The 24,118-nt window shown below is 34.5% G+C and overlaps 1 protein-coding gene across 5 annotated transcripts in view; it reads left to right on the forward strand.

Moving 5' to 3' along the window:
• Nucleotides 1-9,126, forward strand: part of LOC149545057 (acid phosphatase 1-like) — an 82,252-nt gene extending 73,126 nt beyond the window's left edge. For all 5 annotated transcript variants that reach the window (XM_089795561.1, XM_089795564.1, XM_089795565.1 and 2 more), the window contains 3 exons: nucleotides 4,568-5,033; nucleotides 5,650-5,859; nucleotides 8,561-9,126. In XM_089795561.1, the coding sequence (XP_089651687.1) occupies nucleotides 4,568-5,033; nucleotides 5,650-5,859; nucleotides 8,561-8,738 (854 nt within the window). In that variant the 3' untranslated portion in view covers nucleotides 8,739-9,126. The remainder of the gene's footprint in view (nucleotides 1-4,567; nucleotides 5,034-5,649; nucleotides 5,860-8,560) is intronic.
• Nucleotides 9,127-24,118: the final 14,992 nt, after the last annotated feature.

Here is a 24,118-nt window from a genome sequence, read left to right on the forward strand (position 1 = left end):
TCTCATTAGGTTCGATCCCCGTCCATTTGCTAACCTTCCATTCATAGGAGTAGGAGTAGAATAGTGAATAGTTGGGTAGTCGAAGCTTAGAGAGGGAAGTTAGGAGTAGGTCAAACATTAGAACACATCCATTCACCTCCCACGACCATCGCTTTCCCATCAACATCATCACCGGCAGACACATCCTCCATCACCACCATCATCAACATTATCTGCCTCCGCACATTTCACAAACCGGGTCACCATCACCTTCATTCCACCAAATTCCAAGTCATCCTTGAATGAATAGCGTAAGGCCGCCTACGTGATTACCAACGAATCACATCGATAAAACTGAGCGAGTATCCAACGGTGTAAGGAACATTGGAGCTATTGCTTATGTCTTCATGAGTAATAACTTTTCAAGAGAGGAGTTGCATGTTTGATATCCCATATTGAATATTCAAATCCTAATATGTTATGTAAGTGATACAAAACTCGCATCAACAGACTAATTTTCGACTAGGGCTTTGAACTCTTTGAATTTAGATAATACTTCAAGTGATTCTTTTTGTTTAAGGAAGTAGATCCAAGTTCTCCTAGAATAATCATCTATAAAATTCACATAATATAGGAATCCATTTAGGCAAGGTACAGACATGGGACCACATAGATCAGTATGAATAAGTTCAAGTACATAATTTGATTTGTGTACACTTTTAGGAAAGGATTTCTTTGTGTTTTTGCCTAGGGCACAACCTTTGCAAATGCCTAAATGATCAGGTTTGAGACTAGGTAACCCCTTTACAATTTTTCCTATTCATGATTAATCATGAAAAGGCAGGTGACTTAGTCACCTATGCCAAATTTCATTTGTGTTTGATGTTTCATGATTTAGAGCTAAATTTTGTTGGTTACAAAGTTTATATAAACTTCCATCTCTAAATCCAATAGATATAGCTTTCTTGATGTTAGAGTTCTTTGGCCAAGATAGAACTTTGACTTCTTGGAAGGTGATTATGTACCCTTGATCAGCAAGACCGGAGATAGATACCAAATTTATTTTTATACCAGGTACAAATGGAACATTTTTAAGTTGGAGAGTAATACCTGAATTCAGTTGAATTGAACATGATCCAATACCTTTAACCGGGTTTGTAGAATTGTCTCCAGTGGTTACTTCTTTAGAGGAGTATCCTTCGAAGCTTTCAAATTTATCCCTAAAGCCTGTGATATGACGTGATGCTCCATTGTCTATAATCCAAGTATTCTTGTTGGAATTTAATTCACTTGAGAGTGTTAGATAAAATGCGTAGTTTTCTCCTTTTTCATCTTTTTCTTCCTTGACTTCTGCTAGGGTTGCTTGAATTTTCTTTCGCTCTAGACAGAAGTTATGAGTGTGACCAAATTTGTCACATTTGAAACATTGTACTTTTGACCAATCCTCTTTCTTATATGATTGGTTGAACTCCTTTCTATTTTGTTTGAATTTACCTTTCTTATCTTTATTGTTGGAGTTAGCATGAAGAGGTTGAATTTCCCCTTCTTGATTTAAGTTGATTCCTCTGGAAACTAATCTTGTCTCTTCTTGAGTACATTCATTTTTTAGTAGTTCAAATTTAGGAAGATCAAGTTGAGAGCTTAGACCATGAATGTAAGTTTCCCAAGATAGTGGGAGTCCTTTTAAAGCTATAATGCTAAGTTCTTTGTCATCTAATAGACTTCCAATAGTTGCAAGTTGATCTTTCAATTCAGAAATTCTTAAGAAATAAGACGTAATTGATTCTCCATTATTCATTTTGATATATAGCAGGTCTTGCTTTAATTTTAGCAATCTACTAGTATTGTTAATTTTGAAAATGTTCTTAATTGTAGAGAACATCTCAAAAGCAGTTTTGAGACTTGATATAGAGGGAAGAATGTGATCCTTCACAGTCTATAATAATCTTCATGGCTTTGTTGTTGTGTCTTTTCCATATTGTTTTATATGGATCATTTTCTGGCATTGATTTATTTGATTCTATGTATTCTTTTAATTCCATCTCTCGTAGTATGATCATAACTCGATTTTTCCATGATTAAAAGTTTGAAGCGCCTTCAAGTCTATCCTCTAATCTTACACGATTCACCATTTTGATTTGGAAAGATTTAAAATCTGATATTAACAATTTTGAGATTTAACAATTTTTATATCAGGGTTCTCTATCAGGATGGCTCTGATACCACGTAAATGATTTAAAGATCTCTGATAGAGAGACATGGATATATACTTTTAGTTGTTCTGATTATAACTGCAGAATACCAATATGTTATTTATACAATTCAATATGTATGCTCACCGAATCTGGAGTCGATAATAATTCAAGACAGATATATTATCTCAGACTTGTTATATCGATTTAGAATGACTTGATAATATTTAATATTCTGCAGATTGAATCGCTGAAGGGAAGGAGATCATTACTGTTTGATTGATGATTCTCTTCATCAACGATTGCATATTATATATGACAGTAAAGAGTCATGGCCACATAGAGTCATGTCCATACAGGTTCATGATTTACTTAGAATAACGATTGGTTAGTAACCAATATAAACATTAAATCATAGCAATCAAAAACCTCAAGGTTAAGTATAGATTAGTAAACACAAAACAGTGATTATAAATCACATAATCATATACTTAGAATATATACCGTATTCTTCACTTCTGCTGAAGCTATACTTCAACATTTACATCCTCATTTCAGCATCAAACCAGGGTGTTGGTGAGCACCATTTATAGTCATTTGATTTTTGGCATTGAAACCCTCGTGAAGTAAGCTGCAGAAGATCCTCTATCTTGCACCTTGCGATTGTTTAATTGGTTGATGTACCTGTCAAAGACCATTAAAATTGTGTACCTTCCAGAATGTGACAATTGTTTTTTTGAGCTGTACATGCAGACCTCCAAATTTTATTAATTTTCTATTGGAACTGAAATCTTGTTTATGGTGTCATGCTGATCATATATATTGGTTTCGTTTTTCCTTAAGTTTGGTGAACAAAATATCCATTTCAATTTTGTTCAGTGAATGAAGCCTTCTTATTTTATTTATGCTAAATTGTTATGTTACGGGCCATTTTTCCTCATGCTTAGTGGCCAAACAGATTACTTTTTTTAGTTTTAGTTTAATTCAGGTAATGAAGCCCATTTAATTTGTATTTGGATTTGTGCTAAATAGGGATTTTAAGGTTGTCTTTGTCCTCTAGCCTATGATAAAATATATTAAATAATTTAAGTTCTGTTCAGAAAATGACACCCCTTTCTTTTTTTGTTTCTGGGTTTTGTGCATCTCAGATTCTTTAAGGTTGTTATTTTTTAAAGCTTAGTATGCAGTTGTTTTCAATTTGGTTTTAATTCTGCTCAGGAAATGCACATTGCTTCTTTTTTTTTTTGGGGGGGGGGGGGGGGTTGTGCCAGTCAGGTATCTCTAGTTTTTTTTTCTCAAGCTTGATTTGCAAATAGATTTCTAATTTATTTGAAGTTTGTCCCTAACACGAGGACTTTCTTTTTTCAGTGGCTGGTGAGTGAAATGGTAATGTTTCCGATGTGGTTTTCTTAAGATGTATCGGACTTAAGATTTGTTTTGAGCATAGTTCCTGGACTCTTCAAGCCTCTCTGAGTCTTGGCGAGTTCTGAGCTGAGTCACCCTAGCTAAGTCTCAGGGAGTTATGACCAGAGAAATTCAGTCTAGGCAAAACTCCTCAAAAAGCTAGTTTTGACCAAGAGTTTTTATTGACTCTGCTGAGTCCAAGTCTGGGAGCTATGGTTTTGAGCTTGTTTTGGAAATGAAGCCTGATTTATTTTGTTTTTGGGTTTTTGTTTATCAAGTATTTTTGGGCTTTCTTTTTTAAGCTTTATGTGCAAATGATCTTCAGGTTTGATGAAGTGATGCTTGTTTTTTAAATTAGTTTTTCAGTTTTTATTGTGGCAACTTAATAATTTACTCTTGAAGAAAAGCTTGTTTTCCCACATTTGATTTTTGAAGTTTAATTCTACTTTGGAAGAGGTGTGTCTTAAATCTGCATAGCACAAGCCAAAGATCGCCAGGTTCAAGAACTAATTTAACATTGTTTGCTGGAAGTGGTTTGTTTTAATTCTGCACTGGAACAGAGTTTATGTTTTTTCCCTTATGTTTGTGGTGGTGCTTCTGATTTCCATTTTGACCAGGGACAGTTTTTCCGTGATTATGTGTATTTTTGTTCTTCAATATTTTATGGTTTGTTCATCGGTGTGTTTTCACTATTTTTGCAAATTTTGCTCTCAGATGTTTTTCTGTTTCTTTACACTAAAAGTTTATGTCTTCATATTTTACTCTCAACTGAATTTATTGATTCCTCCATTATTGCTACGGTTTTTATTACGATTTTCTCTTTCCATCTCTTTCAATCTTGGAAGTTGTCCTTAATTGGAGAGTAGGTTTTGTTTTCAGTTTTCACAGATGATGTGATTATAAACATTCATTTTATTATCTTATCTATGACATTAAAAGAAGCTCCTATGGAATTTAAGGTTTAATTTGGTTTTGAAACTGATAATTTTCAGGCATGTACAGCTCAAGCCGCTATCTTCAACTGGATGATTCTGGAGTTTATTTAACATCTCTGGCTGTCACTGTCTTGATTTCGGCAATAGCCATAATTGGTATTTTGTTATTCACGCTTGTAATTACACTAGCTATATTGCTGGCATCTTGTCAAAGCAAGCCTGATGTTGTGGTCAAAGATGGTACGGGACCAGAAATGGGTGTTGATGTTTGCAGGAGCATTATTTTGAACTTTGAGCTTAATAACATACAAGGGAATAATGTTTTCCCAAGTATGTGTGAAGAATATGTGTTTCAGTACATGACAAGAGGTCAATATGTGAATGATGTAAATGGAGCAATTGAGGCAGCAGAAAACTGTTTAATTTCTGCCATTGTGAATGGTGATGGATCAGATACAGTAATATTGGACATTGATGAAACAGCTTTGTCCAACTTGCCATACTTCAATACTTTTCAGCATCGGTAATTTTTTCCACTCTAGATATCTACAAAGAGAATAACATTTCAGTGATGTGTGTGCTTCTAGCCTTACTCTGTTTACAACAAGATTCCCGTTATATTTGTCCTAGAAAAACATAAATAATAGAGATCTTTAAAACTGTCAGCCAAAAACATATATTATATATTGTTAGGTTTCTTTAATGTCTCCACCTATATTTCACAGATAGGTTATTGTAATGGTGATTTTATTTCCATATCATTATATTTCTCTGTGTTATCAACCTTCCTGATTGAGGCAAGATGAACTTTATCATTTTGGACTGCTGTCAAACACCTCTTCAAAGAAAACACAAAAGCTTGACACTCATTTGTCTACAGTTTCAAGATGCAATAGTAGTTCTAAATTTTTTAGTTTTATTCCCTGTTGCATCTAAGTAAAATGTCTTGCCCTGAGTGCATTTTCAGTTGATACTCCCATCATCTGGAGTCATTGCCTGTATGGAATCAGTTTTACAGATCTTTGTTTTGACATCTGTAACAACACTCAGAAAAAATAATATGAAAATCTGAAGCTATAGTATGGTTTTTCTTTCCTCATAGCTAAGCTTTTGACCTCTTGTAATGAATCCATTTTCAGTTCCATGCTGCATAAAGTGGATGCATGGAATCATTGGGTTGAAGAAGCTAAATCTCCACCGCTGGTTCCCACTTTGAAGTTGTATCAGAAGCTTCAGAACCATGGTGTGGCTTTGATTTTCCTTTCTGGAAGACACGAAAATCAACGGGACTCCACCGTGGAGAACCTCCTTCATGCGGGTTATTCTGGTTGGACAATGTTGATAATGAGGTAAGATGACTTCTCGTTTGCAATGTGTATATCTCTATGTATACATGCAGTCTCTTCTACATGCTGCAGATCTGCACAGTGTTTAGTAATTCAATGTAAGCTGGCTAAAATCTGTGTTGTAATTTCAAATATTTACATTTCCAAACTTGAATAGTAGAAATCACCATTGAGTGGTAAATGGTACTCTGGAACAATCTAGTACCAAAATGATTATCTTGACACAAATGGTTTTCTCTATGTATACATGCAGTCTCTTCTACATGCTGCAGATCTGCACAGTGTTTAGTATGTATTCAATGTAGGCTGGCTAAAATCTGTGTTGTAATTTCAAATATTTACATTTCCAAACTTGAATAGTAGAAATGACCATTGAGTGTTAAATGGTACTCTGGAACAATCTAGTAGCAAAATGATTATCTTGACACAAATGGTTTTCTTATTCTTAGTAGGTATGTTGAAGATGCTAGAGGATTGCTATATTACCCTCACGAGAGCTCAATGCAGAATAGTTTCTCAACCCCAAACTCACTAATTATTGTCTTGACAGAAATAAGAATTCACTAATTAACAATAAAGCACATTCACCAGGATGACTCAAACATGTGTTACCAGCAAGTTGTGGAGATGACATGTACAGAAATAGGGTCATTGACTTTGTACCTGTTTTCTGTTTAATACGGTATCCCATTCATAATGCCATAAAATACAAGATAATTTGTCGGCAGAATATAGCATTTACACTAACTTATAATGTGTACATTTATTTGGGGTCGAAGTTGCACTTAAGCACCCAATGCCCAGCAATAGATCTATCACTATGGCATTTCCAAGCTCAAGTTCTAATGTGGTCAGCAAGACTACAATCGTTTTTCAATTTACTTCTCTGCTATCCAATTCATATCTTTCTGTATCACTTGAGTTGAATTTATCTCAACCGAAAGCTTTTCCACAGGTTAACTCTCAGGCTAGCTTCCCAAATATCTCAGCAAGAGGTTTATAGAAGCTATTAAATTCTGCACTTCCTACTGTGTGGTTCACAGTCTCATCAATGCTTCCTATTCTACTTGATGCTTAATGATAATCTGGTCTACTGCTCTTGCATGGTCAACCATTAATTCAATGAAAATGTAGCTTCCCTCTATTAGGAAAATCATTATGTAAGCTTTCAATTTTTCAAACTCAAAAAATTTCTCAATCCTTGCTGGTGACCATGCTTCATCATCTTGATCTCCTTTGTTTCAATGCTATGAACTTTCGTGGCTATCTTCAACATCACCAACGTTTCGAATCATAAAAGTTTGCACATATTGTTCATCTACCTCTGATTTATATTTTAATAACATTAATGTTAAGGTGATGGGAATAATCATATTCATTTCCCAACTGGTTCCTTGCATATTTAAATATATTGGTGTGAAATAATTAGTTGCTCTCAATATGCTAATGCTTATCTGTTAATTTCTCAAACTACTTGGCAACCCTTGTTATTCCATCAATGTATCTGTAATCATATTCAAACTCTAATTATCCCGATTCATAATGCAATTATATGCCATTTCAAATGAAAATCCCTTATACAATTATAGCTTGAATTATTGTATTTGCTTATTCTACAAACAAATTTCTCAGTGCATTCCTATATTCGTAAGTTTCCAACTGACTTTCAATCTAGAAAATATAAATGTATGACATAGGAATGCTTAGGAAAGTAGTCTCTGAAGCGGTTTCTTTCAACAAAGCACCAAAGGAAGAAAAATTGAAGTATTCAATTCAACCTTGTGATCGAGTTGCAAAATTGCCACAAAGCCTGAACCCAAGCAAGGAGTAATTGTCTAAAAGCATGCATGTAATAAGATTCTTTGTGGAGCCGATCTGCTTCCTTTTTAAGGCTACATTCATCCTGCCTAGCTATAGTGTTGACTTTTTGCAGTTTTGATAATTTACATCAATCTGCTTTTCTTTGGTGAGAGTTAGTAGTTGTCTCTTGTTTGGATGGTTGTCTAATTTATATATTCGAAGGGACAGAAGTGGTATTCAATCTCAATGCCATCTTTCAACCAGAAGTTTAGGCTATGGCAATTTAACCAAATGAGGGCTCTGTTTACCTCTTCTAAAACTAGCTACACAAGGAGTTTATGACTGCATAATTGTTCACAAGATGGATTTTAAGCAGTTTTGTTTAAAACTCGGGGTCAACATTGTCCTAGAAGGTGGGCCAAATAGACATCAAAGGTATACTGCCTGCAATTTATGAGTCATCTTCAAGATAGTGACTGTCCACTTAATTGTTTTCAAAATCACATCCTTTTAAATTCGATCAACCTTGTCTAGATGGAGAGCAATCGCCATAATGGAAACTTGGATTCAAAAATTTGGCTAGTCAAACTTCCTTTATCAGAATGGCTGTGATAATGCTGACCAAATAGTTTTCTAAACATAATTGCTATTTTGCCTATGGTTTGAATGCACCAATTTAAATATAACACAAAAGCCAAGGGAAGATGCTAAATGGTAAATATGTATTAAGCTAGATTTGAGAAGACTTAGATTGCATATCTTTGAATCTACAACTATGCCAAAATGTGAACACTCTTTGTCATATTGTGAGTTGAGAATGTCAATTTGAGTAGAACAAATTAGAATTATTTAATGCAATACATATAGATTAGCTTTAATAAATTTTGTTATTGGCCACTTTCAGGACTAAAGATGAAATGCAGATGAATGCCCAAGCCTACAAGTCTAGACATAGATTACACTTGGAGAGCAAGGGCTTGCATGTCAAAGGTGTAATTGGGGATCAATGGAGTGACATTAGAGGTCCCGCTGTTGGGAATTGCACTTTTAAGCTGCCAAATCCATTGTATAACATCTTGTGAGTCTATCTTGGGAGTTCTATAGTTTATACCAGTATTTTCTATGGAGAAGGGCAGAGGTCCTACGACATTTTTAGGAGCTTTTGTGTATGTTGTGTGAGTATTGGTAATTATTGCTTAAAATCTACTTTGAGCTTCTAGATGTTCATTGTTTATGGCCATGAAGAGGGAGGGCACGATGATTTCATCTAAAAGCTAATTTTTAGCAGTTATTGAAGTTAAACATGAGATTGAAGAAAAACATAAGGAGGTTGTTACTATTTCGTCATTCTTGTAAATTACATTGGAGAAATGTATCGACCTTCTATGTATTGTGAATGTGCACAATTATTTCATATAAACTTTTATTTAAGGGTGTTCCTTAATATATTATGATAGGCTTTTTTCAAAATTTGACACAAATGATTAGGAGAATAGACAAAGTTTCATTACAAATGTTCAAAAATAGGGCTTCCTTTCAAATTCTGCTATAACTATGCTTATGAGGTGATGATCTTATAAGGTATGAGTAAACGGTAAGACTATCTAAATAGCCAATTGGAAACCAACGAAGTGGTTAATGAAAGGGTTCAAGTTAACCTACATCACCTTCAAGTGCATATTGAGATATCTTTATGTAAAGCTTTAAAAAATTTAATTGGGTGGGTAAGAGCATATTTGAACAAATTTCATATTTATGTTACAACTAAAATAAATTGCGGATGCTTATTTAAATTTTATTAAAACCTATAAATCACACTCAAGTTAATTAGTTGCACATATCATCAACAAGTAATAATGAAAATTAAATTTTCATGACTAATATTTCATTGTCGTTATAACTAATTGCTATAAATCATCAACACATAATGGCAATGTTAACGTTGTGAGCTCAAATACACTAGTTTGTAGTTGTATATATAGACACACACACACACACACACCTGGCCATTGTACGGCATTGCAAATGAGTGATGACAACACTTTAAATAACCACCTTGTAGAACTTAAGATTTTCCACCATGGATATTGTTCAATTCTCACAACTCTAAGCCTAATCTTTTAGAATAAAAGGTACTTCAAATTTAATAATTTTATTTAGAAGTAAAAAATAAAAATAAAAATCTCAAAACTTGTCTATTGTTCTTTTTTGTTGATGCATATTCAAACTATTACACTTTCTCTTTCAAGAAAACTTAAAACTCAAAGTCTACTTTCTTGTCATTTAATATGAATCTTGTGCAACATTTAAAATAATTAGCTTACCCAACATATATGTAATCACGATGAATAATCAATAATTTTTTTATACAAATTATATATTACTTAGATTAAAAGATAAAATATTACACAATTCCAAAAAAGTGATAAAAAGTCATACTACAACATTTACATCTATGGTCCAATCTAAACCATCAAAACATTAAAAAGTTGCAAAGTAGTAAGAGCTATACCATTAGAGTTCCCAATTCTGGCTATTGCCTTAAGGTAGGAAAGGTTTAAAAGGCAAAAGGATTGTGAAGAAGTCACTATGATCAATCCATTTTTCACCATGGGAGTCTAGCCAAGTAGACTTGTTTAATATAGATTGTCCACAAGATTGAATTCATGCTTTTGAGTACTCAACCTAGAACGGTTACAAAATGTCCAAGCCAGACATAATTGATAATACTTTCTTCCTCCAAGATGGTAATGTAAGAATCCTTTCCAAATTGACTATTGACAAACTATGTTGCGGGAAAAAAGAGAGATAACAATTTATTAAGACAGAAAGGATTACAACAAGGAGAGCTCAACAAGGAACTCTGTCTTGATCAACAAGTCGATCGAAGTCTCGTAACAGATCAAGGGGTATCTGCTTCCTATCCATAATATTCCAGCCCATTTGGCCAAACAATCAACAACTTTGTTCCATTTGCAAGGAATGCAAGTAAACCTAATGAACTCTAGAGAGTTACAAAAGAGAAGAGTGTGATTAATGACAGTAACTAGTTGCCAAATAACATCCTCAAGCTCCTACGAACTAAGCAAGTTAACCACCACTTGGGAGTGAGACTCACAGATAATCTTGTGCCCTCCCCTTAAACAACACTATTCCACAACATATAAAATAGTCAGAGCCGCCATGAGATTGTATGGAAACCAGGGTAATCTTTAAGAAACCCCCCTCCAAAAAATGATATAAAATATTGGCGAATCTTTCATTATTTAAATTTTTTTTTAAAATTTCTATTCATGAATCTTTCAAATTTTTATTTTACATATTATTTATATTGGTGATTATTTTAGAATCATAATTTTTGTATAGAAAACATTGGTGAACCTCAATAATAATAGAAATTTCATTAATCACCATAGAATATTACAAATGAAAATTGAATGATTTTTAACTCATGGAATATTTTTAGGATCATTACATTATATTTTAAATCAATCGCAAAAACTAAATATTGGTGATACATCCCTAAAGTAACTAATAATTATGATAATTATTGGAGAATTAATTTTAATTTCTTCAATAATATATAATATTTAGGTGAATCAAATCTAATCATATATTGAGTATTGGCAAACCTTTGAATATAATTTTTTTAATAAAATAAATTATTAAGTGATTTAAAATATTTTAGAGCTAAAATTTATTTTTTAAAAAGGCGATTTAGGTTGTGTTAAATCTTAAATTATTAGCCAAATGACCAACCACGAATTTCTAAAATTAGCCAATTGATGAATATTAGCTACTAAAAAATACCTTGATGGAAACCCTTATGCACTGAGAAAAATAATTTAATTTCATCAGAGTTGCAATGAGCCACTCCCCTAATACTAGTAGGACATGGGTTCCCCTAAGAAGAACCATCGGTGTTAATTTTAAGAACTCCATGAGGAGTCCAATGCCCCTCCCGATTCACCCATCGCTTCCCCTATTGCCGAGGCTGTTTGGGCACTCTTTGATACCACTGAGCTGCATCCCCATCCTAAAGATGAAAATTGAGGTGATTGCATATAGCAAGATCAACCAGATCCATACCCCCATCTAGCTCACACTTGGCTTGAATAATTTCCTAAAGAGAATGTGAGATCTTCCACCAAAGATGCATAACACCAATTCAAACATCTTGAAAGATTCATCGATTCCTCTCTAGCTAGATATGCCAAAGAATAAACGATGGGTCAGGAGTCCAAACAACATGGAGAGGAGAAGCCTTGGAGGGAGCACTCCCCAAGCGGGCCCATAACTTAGGCAAGGAGGAAGCATGCCAACAAGAACAACCTTAATCACTCCACCAAAGGTGCTATAACTGAGTAAAAAATGAGCATGGAAGAACCGATGGGAGATAGACTCCTCCACGTTACCACAAAAAACACAAAATGAGGGGCCTTGAAATCTATGTTTACAAAGATTATCCCACATAAGACAACTGTTGTGAGCCACTAGCCACATGAAAAATTGCACTTGGACCAAGAAAATTTATTCCAAACTTGTTTCCACCAAGGGACTTCAAAATCCCCTAACAGTTGTCTAGTTATCTCCTGATACCTAGTAGAGAAAGAATATTTAACAGACAAGGTACCTCTCCAAGGAAAAACATCTAGTCCTAGCAGAGAGCAACACACCCTAGAGGCCAAGATTTGAGAAAGCTCCTAATGATCCACCTCTATGCCTCCAAGAGGCCAATCTAAAGAGTGCTTACATCTATAACTGACAATAGGTCCCAATTGATAAGGAGTCTTGTAATGAGCCACTTTATCACATCCAACAACAAGAAAATAATCACAGAGAGTCTAAAGATGAAGGTACATGGATAGGATGGAGAGGAATCCATCCCAAGCATCAGACCAAAAAAAAGCCTCAGAGCCTCCCTTACATATCCAGAAAAGACCCCTCTTAACTAAATGAGCACCAGTCTTGAGAGTATGCCACACCATAGGGCCATGACCTTTAAGAGGAAGTGCAGAAATAGAGCAAGGATAGGCACCTCTAAAATATTTATGAGTAATAATACAGGCCCAAAGTTGATGATGTCCAAATTACCATCACCAGTAAAGATTAGCAGCCAATGCTTGACTACTCAAGATAGTTGATCAAAGACCAAGACCATCCTCCTTCTTAGGCCCGCAAAGAGTCTTCCAACTAATCAAACTCCATTTAGAGCTATGCAAATTACCGCTCCAAAGGAGTTTCTGAGAAAGTGCATCAAACTCCTTGAGAAAGTAAACACGAGCAACCTAAACCATGCTTCTATAAGTAGGAAGAGCTTGAATAATAGATTGAAGAAGGGTTACCCAAGCAGTAGTAGAGAACCATCTATGAGTCCAATGATTTACCTTTTCCTAAAGCTTGTTAATCAAATTCTGCCAGAAGAGTGTTGGCTACCTAGAAACAGTAATAGGGATGCTGAGATATGTCAAAGGAAGAGACCCAATATGAAATTGTAGAATATTAGCAATCCTTCACTGAATAGATTCAAGAGTGTTAATTAAATAAAAGAAGATCTGTGCTCATGAACTTTTTGGCCTGATGCTGCCAAATAAATATCCAAAGCATGTCGAAAGGCTTCAACTTCCTTGATCTGAGAAAATAAATACCTTTAATTAGGTTATTTGATCTAATCTTCTACAACAGTCAATGGGCCCTTGGTCTACTAGTGAAGTTGAATGGCTCACAAAGAGCCCACCAGGGATCAAGTCTTGCTAAGTGCAAGGCTCTGACACTATAAGTGATGAGATTAGGATCGTGGCCCAGGTGATTTTGATGATGTGGATGCCCCTCAATCCTTGGCTCTAAGCCGAAGAGGTTTCAGGCACAAGTGGGCCCATATTGGGTTCCTAAATCATTTCAGTCGCAACATTTGTTGGTTGGTAGTTTGCGGGCCTTGTGCCTTTGTTGGATTGCCTCGCAAGTGTGAACCCTCCATAAAAAATAAATCTTGTGCAACAAGCACATAAAAAGTTAGGGAAGATGGTAGCCCTCATAGATGAATAAAAAGGGCCACACAATGTTACTATAAGCTTTGGTGAAGTCAAATTGATAAACAAGGCTTGATTTTACAATAGGATCAAGGCATTGTTTTACTACTCCTTGTACACCCCTCATCACTTTTAAATGATTCAAGAATAATCTTCCCTCTTAGTATAGCATTAGCTTGTCCTACTTTATGAAATAACTCATGTTAAATCTTGTTTGAGCTAGCATCTAATCAAGCATTTAGTGAGCAATGTTGGAACTAAAAAGTACGCAAAGAACAAGGGAGTTCATTTTTTTTTCTTTTGCACATTTTCAATCTTTGATAGCATGTGTCCCTATTTCATCTCTGCTTATTTGACAAGTGTTTAGAATTATTCATTGCTATCATTAGGGCATAATAGTCAAGGTTTGATTGTATTTCTTTCATTTCTCTTCAATTGTCATATCAAAGAAACCTATATGAATTGTCGTCCTGGATTTTACAAGCCCAAAATATAAGAGGTTGCAGCCTATCCTACCACTTGGGCTCACTAGCATTTCCTTGATGACAGTTTACCTATTTTCCCAAGATTTTTTCCACTTTTCATTAACTTGTGATTAGTAGTCCATGGAGCACAAATGCCATATTTACAATGAGTTGAGAAGTATAGATTGGATGAAAGGGAAAATTTGTATAGTTAGAGAATATAAGGGTAAATAAAAAATACCCTATTTAGAGACAATTAAAGCCAAAAGATTAACAATAACTTTGTTGTCCTCATCTTCATAAACAAACAAGGTAATGAGGTAGTTGAATACATGAGTTATTTTACAATTTATACTAACCAAATGAAAAGACAATTGAAATAATACTTGTATCACTTCAAGATATTTCTCAAGAGCTTGAGGATACACCAATGATGAGAGTAGTTGAGCGTGATATCTCATTACCATTGGATCAACCTCTCTTCAATGTCCATCTTTGATTCAATCCTTTCCAAATCAAGGTGTCACCCTTCTTAGCACTTGATGCAAGTATAATTGGCAATGGCAAGGTAAGATTCAAAGACACAGGTTAACTCCAAGACCCTTTCGAGGCTAACGCAATTAGGTAACTCTTGTATAGGCCCCAAACAGACCACCTATCACAAGAAATCCACCTATTCCTTTAACCAATCTTTAAGCTTCACCAAACCCTACATGGACTCTTCACCTTCCAAAGTAATTCACACAAGCATTCCCAAGGATAGACTCGTATTCAGTCATTCATAACTTTTGTTCCAGGCATAATTTTTGAAATCACTATGGTCAACATCTAGGAAAAAATATTTTTTTACTAACATATTTTAAATTCAAAAAAATCAAACCTTAGAATTGAGAGATACAACCCTCATACAAAGACCCAATTTTCAGCAACTCTATTGAAGAGTGTTTGAAACCATTTTTCACCAAAACTAACATAACTTTCATGAAACTTAATCAAAATGTAGAAGACCAATTGATTAGGAAGCTAATTCAACCCTTTTTTCATAAATATAAGTTTCATCCCATGAAATAATCATTACATAGATCGTAGACATTGTTGCAACATGACTCCATTTAGAAAATCTCAAAATTACAATCCATAAAATGTTCATAACTTTTTCAAATATACATGAAATTAACTCAAACCAAAAGCGAAAGATTATTCATTTTTCTACTGTACCATCATAAAACATTGTTCCTAGGACGTACATGTTTGTCTAAGACCTTGAAACAACAAAAGAATTAAGAAACCCAATCAAAACTGCAAGTATAAAGTGCTCCAGAAGATCTTAATTGTTCACTTTCCTTCCATTCATGTTTTGGATCAACTATACAATGAGTTTTATGATTTCTTGGTTAGTTTGGACCTTACAACTACCACCCATGACCATAGACTTCCATTGACAACTTTTAATGCAATTTTGCATTATTGTATTTTGCAACTTTTCATCTTCTTGAAAACTTTTATGATTTTTGACAAAAATGAATCCATAGTTTTTGCATAAACCTTCAAGACATATCCAAAAAACCATTAAACAACCTTTTACATGTTTACTACTCTTTCAAGATTCATTTTACAACTTTTGACACATTGAGCCAATTGGGATCTTAACTATGACAATGTGGACAATATTAAATTTTATATTACAACTTTCTTTACAGTTGGATTCAATTACATGAAATGACATTGCCAAACATATTAATGAACATAAAACATTACAATATCCATTAGGATCTATTGTAGACATATGATGCCTCGATGCTCTTGCACTAGCACTTTACTTTTTAATTCTCAATTAGTTTTTAACATAAAATAGTTAGTTCATGAAATATGCATATTGATTATTGAACCTTAAACTAGCACATCTTAGACAAATTGATGATTTATTAGACCATATTCAACATGTTAAATAATTCGCAAATTCACTCTTCTAATTTCATTCTAGAGAATAATACCAAGATTGACAAAATTTTCATGCTGATTTATTTCTTTGTGATAAACTTTAATCACTAAAGAAAAGAAATTCTACATTTTTTAAAACTTTTTCAAGATTTGAAATAAAGGAGGGGTGAAAATTTATTCAAGCTGAAAGAGAAACAAGAACAAATAGAGAAAGGGCATCAAACAACCCTGTCAAGATCAACCAAGTGATCAAGCTGATGGGATAAGCCCATCGGAAGGTGAGTCTTATCAACAATGTTCCAATTACACATATGGTTAGAAGCCCACTTCACCAAACAATCAACACCACTATTCCATTCCCTAGGAATATGAGTGAAAGTAACAGACTCCAAATATGTACACAAATTATGAATCTAGTCCGCAATCAAAGCTAACCTCCAACTAACAACTTTAGAATGTTGTGATTCAATAGACGTATCACCACTTGTGAATTAGATTCACATATAAGCCTTCTCCAACCAAGGTCACAAGCATTCTTCACAACATACAAAATAGCTATGGCCTCCATCAGGTTGTTAGTGTGATGACCTTTATAAATAGAAAACACAAACTAGACATCCCCCTTACTATCTCTACTGACACCACCAATGCCAGCAGGGCCTGAATTTTCCTTGGAAGTCCCATCCGTGTTGATTTTAAGAATACCTTGCAGAGGGGCACTCCACTTCCCCACCCTATTTATCTTTCACAAGGGATGTCTACACATCTTTCTTAGCAGATTTCCACGTGAGGGGGGAATATTTAGATGATTATTGAAAATATCATCGCATGGTTCCATGGCCTCAGAAGTGTCACATTTTGCAGAAACAGTTTCCCCCAAAGAATGGAGAATTTTCAACCATAAGTGAGGAACCTCTAAAAACTCATCCTTAAAGATACGATGGTTCCTTTCCAACTAGATATGCCAAATAATAAAGGAGGGTCCAAGAGTCCAAGCAACTTGAAGAAATGAAGTCTTGATAGGAGCCTTACCCCAGCGAGCAAAGAATTCTGCCAGTGAGGAAACATGCGAACATGATTGGTTCGACACATTCCACCAAGAGTGTCAAATATGTCTAGTGAAAGAGCATTGGAAAAAGAGATGAGAGATATTTTCTTCACTAGTCTGACATAGAACACACATTGAGGGTCCTTGGAAGCCACGCTTGCATAAATTATCCCACATAAGACATTGGCTATGGACCACCAACCACATAAAAAAATTACATTTGGGCCAGGAAAACTTGTACTAGACTTGCTTCCACCAAGGCATCTAAATGTCCCCCAACGTCTGCTGAAGAAGCTCAACATATCCTATAGACACTGAAAATTTTCTAAAAAAATCTTCATTGTCCTAAGCAAGAACATCATTACCAACCAAAGTAGTACACTCACGAGACTGCAAAATCTGAAACTATCCTCCTCAGATCCTCCTGGAGGCCATTCAGAGGGGTGTTTCCAACGAAAGGAAGTAGCCAAACCTCTAACACACCCTATCTTATAAAAATCAACTATGTCCCAACCAACAACACTAAAAGTTTGATAGAGGGCATGTAAGTGAGGATGAGTGGTAAGAATAGGAGGGTGCCCATCCTAAGAGTCAAGCCAAAATAAAGCTTGAGATCCCCAACAACAAATCCAAAAGATACCATCTTTAACCAACTGAGCTCCAAACGTTAGACTAACATAATTAATAATAACACCACTTTTCTTCTTATATACATTTTTAAGTAAGAATTATGAAAATCATTTAATACATTTTACAGTTTATTCTCATGCACTCTTAACAAATATCTCTTATTATTTGTTTAGACATTTTTTTGATGATTTTTCCTTGAATAACTTTTTCAAAGGTTTTATAAAATCATATTATTATACATTTCTATCAATCCTCAATAATATTATATTAGTCTTTTAGAGATTCTCTGAGTTGTGCCCAAGTTTCTCATGGTTATGGTTGATGTTTTTCTTTTGAAGCTCACCCATGTGAGGGGAGTGATTTTATTTCTCTTATCATAATTATTTTTGGTTCTTGCCTACGACAGGAATACTAATGGAATTGTTTAGGTGCACAAATAATTGCGGTTAACCAATAGAAGCAATAGAATTTGGGAACTAATTCATTCTTAATCTTTTTAAGATAGTCAGTTATTTAGATATATTTTTAAAATTAATAAAAAACCATTTATCTAAACTTTTATTGGCTCCCACCAATAAAGGCAATGAGAAAAATTGAATTCAGATGTGCAAAATAAGAAACAAATTATCAACTGCAGGCGTGTCTTTCTCATTAAATGAGACAACTTCGCTTGTACTTTCATTTGGAAAGTTATTTGATTTTTTAATAGTCCACTTCTTTATTCACCGTCATAGCCACCACCATGCCTTCATTACAAAATTGCTATTCCCACTGTTGCAGGTAATTGGGATTTTACCAACAACTCTTTTCTCTTCTCACAATGGATTCAAAACAGAATATTTATATACTTTTTAAGCCTCCATTTCATATAGCAGACATGTCTACTTTCCTATCAATAGTCAGAGGTTAGCAATGAACTAAATTTTATATTTTGTAGGAGACCTTTTTCCATTATAAATCTATGCCCAATTAATGAATAATGTACTGGAGTTCTGTTATTTTTTGTTTCTTTGCATTTCCATTTGTTTAGTTGTTTGGGGAAGATTTCCTTTCCAATTATCTATTTCTAGTCTATGTTTTTTTGTATACTTTTATATACATGCTCTAAATCATTTGACGACAAGGAAACTTCAAGCATTATATCAAATTATACTTCATTTTATAATATTAGAATAATATATAGACTGAGATATTGGTTTGTGATGATGCTATGTGGTTCTGATGCATCAACATATGTCAACATATGTCGTAGAAGCAAACAAAACCTAAGAAAATCAATTGGGGTCTTAGAGGCTTCTTGCATGTTCGATAATGAAAAAAATATTGCATTTTGAACTAAGATTTCCTACCTTGTTTAAGATACTCGAGGTATGGTCTTCCGCCATAAGTTTCAAGAAAGTTCGCCCTTATTCGCCTAGTCAATATACATTTTTCTTTAATCTCGTGTTTTCCCCTGTTCTCCCAGTCAATATATATGTTTGTATTTAATCTCACATTTTAATGATTTCAATAGAATTTGGGCTTGCAACAAGATTCAAAATATTGAACAAGGAGAAACAATGTGAGGGAAAAAAAAATTATAAATGCACAGTTGCAATACAAATCTCTCAATCCCTCAAAAACAGAAAAAAATTGGTGTTCTAAGGACTAGATCATAGCATAGTCAAATTCTGAAACCAAAACCACATGAGCATCTGCAAGACTACTCTCCAACCCTTTCTCTAAGTCCAACATCAAAACAATTGCCCTTGAATTAGATACCTCCTAGACCTGCTAAAACTCAAAGATGAATCTAAATGAAGAATTCACTTCTTGTTGTTTTCTATACCACAAGCCATATTATAATTACACCAATTACACCCATTACACCACACTTCTTTTGTATTCACCTCAAGAGCTCATGCATAAATCACAAGTCTACTGCACACAAAATATGGAAGCACAGCCTAACCATGTAAACAGTTTGAAAACTACAAATTGCCTTGCCTTGATATATTGCCAAAAATTTCAAGTAAAGGAAACATAGCATTGAGAAGAATAAGGAGAGCCAATAGAAAAATAAATAAATTAGAATTTAAAATTTCATTTCAGCAGAAAAATATATGTAAACTACATGCCAAGAAAGTACTAACCACAACTAGGCAAATAGCAAGATAAAAAACAAATAAACAATATTGATAAGGCCATCATATAAGATTGGCTGAATTTGTGAGCTAGCACAACCAAATTCAGATTGTGCTCAATGTTTTCTTTCCCAGTCCTTACAGTCCAAACAAACCAAACCAGATACAAAAATGTTTATGGAAGCAAGAAGAGCTACAATACAAAATTTGTCCTAAAGTAAATAAAGTATTAATTGTGAGAGCATTGATTTAGCCAAATTACTGGAGGAATATGGTAGAGGCAAACTGAACTATTGCTACAAATAAGGAATAATCTATTAATATAATTATTTAATCAAAACATTTTTAATAGGCTTGCAAACACATGGTACATAGATTTTAAACGAGGGGGGCAATGTAGCATGTTTGTAGCATTTGAATGTATGTGCACATGTAGGTGGTTGCTTCTTGAATGCTAGCTGGGTAAATGGAGTGCCAACAAATTTATAGCACTCTAAATTTGTTGATTTTATTTAGTAATTCTTGTTAACAATTAATTTATTTTATATTTAACATGTATCTAAAAGAATAAGATATGCCATTGGTTTAATTTTATTTTAAAATATAAATTTTAAGATATAATACATTATTCCTATTTTATAATGTGATTTTAATTTGTTTTATTTTATGCATTATTTGAAATGTGATTTATTTTATAAATCAATTTAAGAAGGTAATAGAAATATCTTTGCAAATTTATTTGAATGTTTTATTATTTTATGATATTGTTTCATTAAAATTTTGATATTTAATTTTATAAAATAGTCATAAAATCAAAATAATATAAACATTTTAATTTTGAAATATATCGTCTTTTACAAAATACAAAAAAGAGTTTTTCACAATATAATCTAATTTTACTTTATAAAATAAATGAGAATGATAGAAAAATGATAAAAGAAATCTTTTCATGTGATAATATGATTCAAATTTCTCAATGGAATTTAAAATATGGGAATATCAAGATTAATAGATTGTAGTGTCGAAGAATAAAGATAGATAAATATTTTTCGATTTACAAAGTAAAAATCTTAAATCTCAATTAGAATTTTACCAATGTGGAGCATGCTACAAGAGACAATAGAAATTCATACTAAAACATATTTATATTGAATTCCTTTTATAGGTTACAAAGATGTTGTAACTTTCTTTTAAACTCTTGATTTAAAATGCCAAATGAAATAGAATTTTATTGATTGAGTGACACATAGCAGCCGATAGTAGCAACATCATGATAGCGACGAAAAACCATTTTATTTTTGAGTAAGGGAGAGAAGTAGACGTCTGTAAAGCTGTTTAGTGCATGAAAGTTGTATTACCCCCATATCACTGTCACATGTCACTTTATATAGTGACAGAGGCAAGGAGATTCGATCGTTAGACTTGGAATGACTCTAACACTTGCCCTGGACATTTATAATGCAGGCATCACTAGGACACTTATAAATCACGTTCAGGTAAGTGTGGGGTCGCAGCTAAGACAGGGCACTAGGTAGGTAACGGACACAGTGGGACCAGGGCATCACACCAGAGCATCACAGTGGGACCAGGACAGCATGCACAATACCAGATAGGGTTCATATCCCAAACAGGCTCGTTTCCAAGGGAAAAATGAAGACTGGGCCCAACCCACAGCAAGATAGTGGTAGGCCTTTAAGCCAGGGGTTTCAAGGTGCACTTTCCGATTTTTTTTTTGTTTTATATATTTTCTCTTGTTAGTTTTTGTTTCGTCCTTCTTTCCTTTGATCAATGGAAAAACAAATTGTGGATACACAAACAATGGGAAAACAAACAGTGGATATGCAAGCTATGGGAAAACAAACCATCCCATTGGTAAAAAATGGTTAAGAAATTCTAGTGCACTTTGAAACTAACCATTTAGGTCAAGTCAAAATGGCATCACTCGGCAAGACAGGGAAATATATTTGGGTCAACGTTAAACAGTTCAAGGGCATTTTAAAATGTAGACTTGCTCGCTTGAAAGGGTCACATGAAAAGCAAAAACACAGGCAGAGATTGCATAAACCAGAGAAGAAATAGAAAGATGTTGTCAAAATGTGCCCTCCTCCACACTTAGATGGTGACAGTCATTTGTGTGGTAGCAACAACTTTGTTGATTCTGTCACTTACAGCCCTACCTCCACACCTCTCGCTTGGTGCCCAGATCTTTATGTGCAAGAACTTTTGAGGGCCAAGAGTAGGTTGGAACTCCTAGAGGCTAAGGAGCAAGAAAGTTACTGTAATATGCAGATGTTAATTGTAGTAAATAAAACTCTTGCAGATAATAACAACATTTTAAAAGCTCAAATCTCAACGCTGCAAGAAACACTTTTAGCAGGGAAGCTTGAATGGTAGAACATGAAGGATGAATGGAAAAACCTAAATGCTACATTGGAAACAAACAAGGTCATGACAAATACTGAGTCATCTCATTATAAGGAGAGAACGATTCTTCACACTGATTCGCTGGGAAAGGCAGAGGTTGAAGAGGAGAGGAGAAGTTTTTCAAAAGTCACCAAAACTTGGGACAAAAACAGCAAACACCTTGATATGGCAAGAGAAGAGGCAAAGATTCGTGTGAACACACAAGACGAAGAGGTCAAGGAAAGGCAGTGTAGGGCATCCAATTTAATTATCAAAGGGATAAAAGATTATGGGGAAGGCAAACACACCCTCGACTTGACGAGGGATTTCCTACAAGATGTGTTGTTGTGGCAAGGACAAATCTGTCAGGCTTGGAGAGTTGGCAAACCACACGCTGAGAGAAATAGGCCAATCAAGGTAGTCATGCCCAGCATTAGCGACAAACAAAATCTACTTAACAAAAAATAGCTCTTGAGGGGTTCTCGCTTTGTTTTAGAGGAGGATTTAACCATGAGACATCAAGTAGAAAGAAGAATGGAAATGGAAAAAATCAAAACATCTAGAAATGAAGGCAAAAGAGCTTGGATGTTCAAAGGAAAAGCAATTATTGCTCATTTTAGCCACCGCTCCAATGAAGGGTAGCAAGAAGGCAACAAAGGTGTGACAAAAAACACTTTAGCATGCAACGATACAACAAGATCAGCAATCACGCTTAGTGATAATAACTCAACTTCGAGTCTTTCACATCAAAACAAATAGCAATCAAGCTTAACCCAGGCATCCTTAAGTTTAGTTTGTTGGAATTGCAGAGGTTATCCATGGAGACATGGGCCTGGGTTAGGGCCTATCGCAGAAGGCAAAGACATTATTTGTCTCATAGAGACACATGAGCATGAGGGATGTAAAACCCCATTGTTTGAAGGCTACTAGAAGATGGCAGTGTGGAATGAGGCAATGGGAAATGGTAAAGGTCATAGAGGTATAATGGTTCTAGTAGAAGAAAGAGAAGGTCGTGCCATTTAGTTGGAAAAGACTGATTCTAATAAACAATTTATATGGCTCAAAATCGTGGAAAATAACACTCTTCTCAGGATTGCAGCCTGTTACTTTGCTCCACAAGTATCTAAAACTTATAAAAAGTTTGGCTTAGGTCAAAATGACCCCTACGTTGCGTTAAAGAAAGATGTTGCTATTTTTTCACAGTGTGGGGATGTTCTTCTTGTTGGAGATTTCAATGCTAGGACAACAAATTGGCAAGCAAGTATTTTCAGCTCCAAAGCAAACGATAACCCTATTTGGCTCACAGAAGAAAGAAATCATCAATGAGAAAGAATATCCGAAGATGATAAAGGCTGCAATCATTTTGAGGAAGAATTGATCACTCTATGTGGCACATTTGATCTCATAATTTGTAATGGTTTGGCTAGATGGGCTAAGTCGGGCAGTTTCACTTGCAACACATACAACGGGGCAAGTGTGGTAGATTATGTGATTTGTTCGCAGAATTTGTATGAAAATATTGAAGAAGTTGAAATTGGAGAGCACATTTGGGATCTAAAATTAGATCATAGACCGCTGTACGTAAATTTGTATTGGGCAAAGGATAGGCGGATTGGGGCAAAAATCCAAGGCCCTCAATACCCCCCTTCTCAGGGCAAAATTTTGTTAACTCCAGAAAACAATAACACTTTCAGAGCTACTCTTGAGGAACTTTGTATGGGACACCCTATGTATAAACATGGTGTTAACAATCATGATTTATTAAATTTGATTCATGAGGCTCTTTCAAAATGCAAGAGATCAAAAAATAGAAAATCTGAAACT

This window comes from Cupressus sempervirens, chromosome 8, assembly GCF_028749045.1.
Source record: "Cupressus sempervirens isolate cs-2001-9-10 chromosome 8, ASM2874904v1, whole genome shotgun sequence".
Lineage (NCBI taxonomy): Eukaryota > Viridiplantae > Streptophyta > Pinopsida > Cupressales > Cupressaceae > Cupressus > Cupressus sempervirens.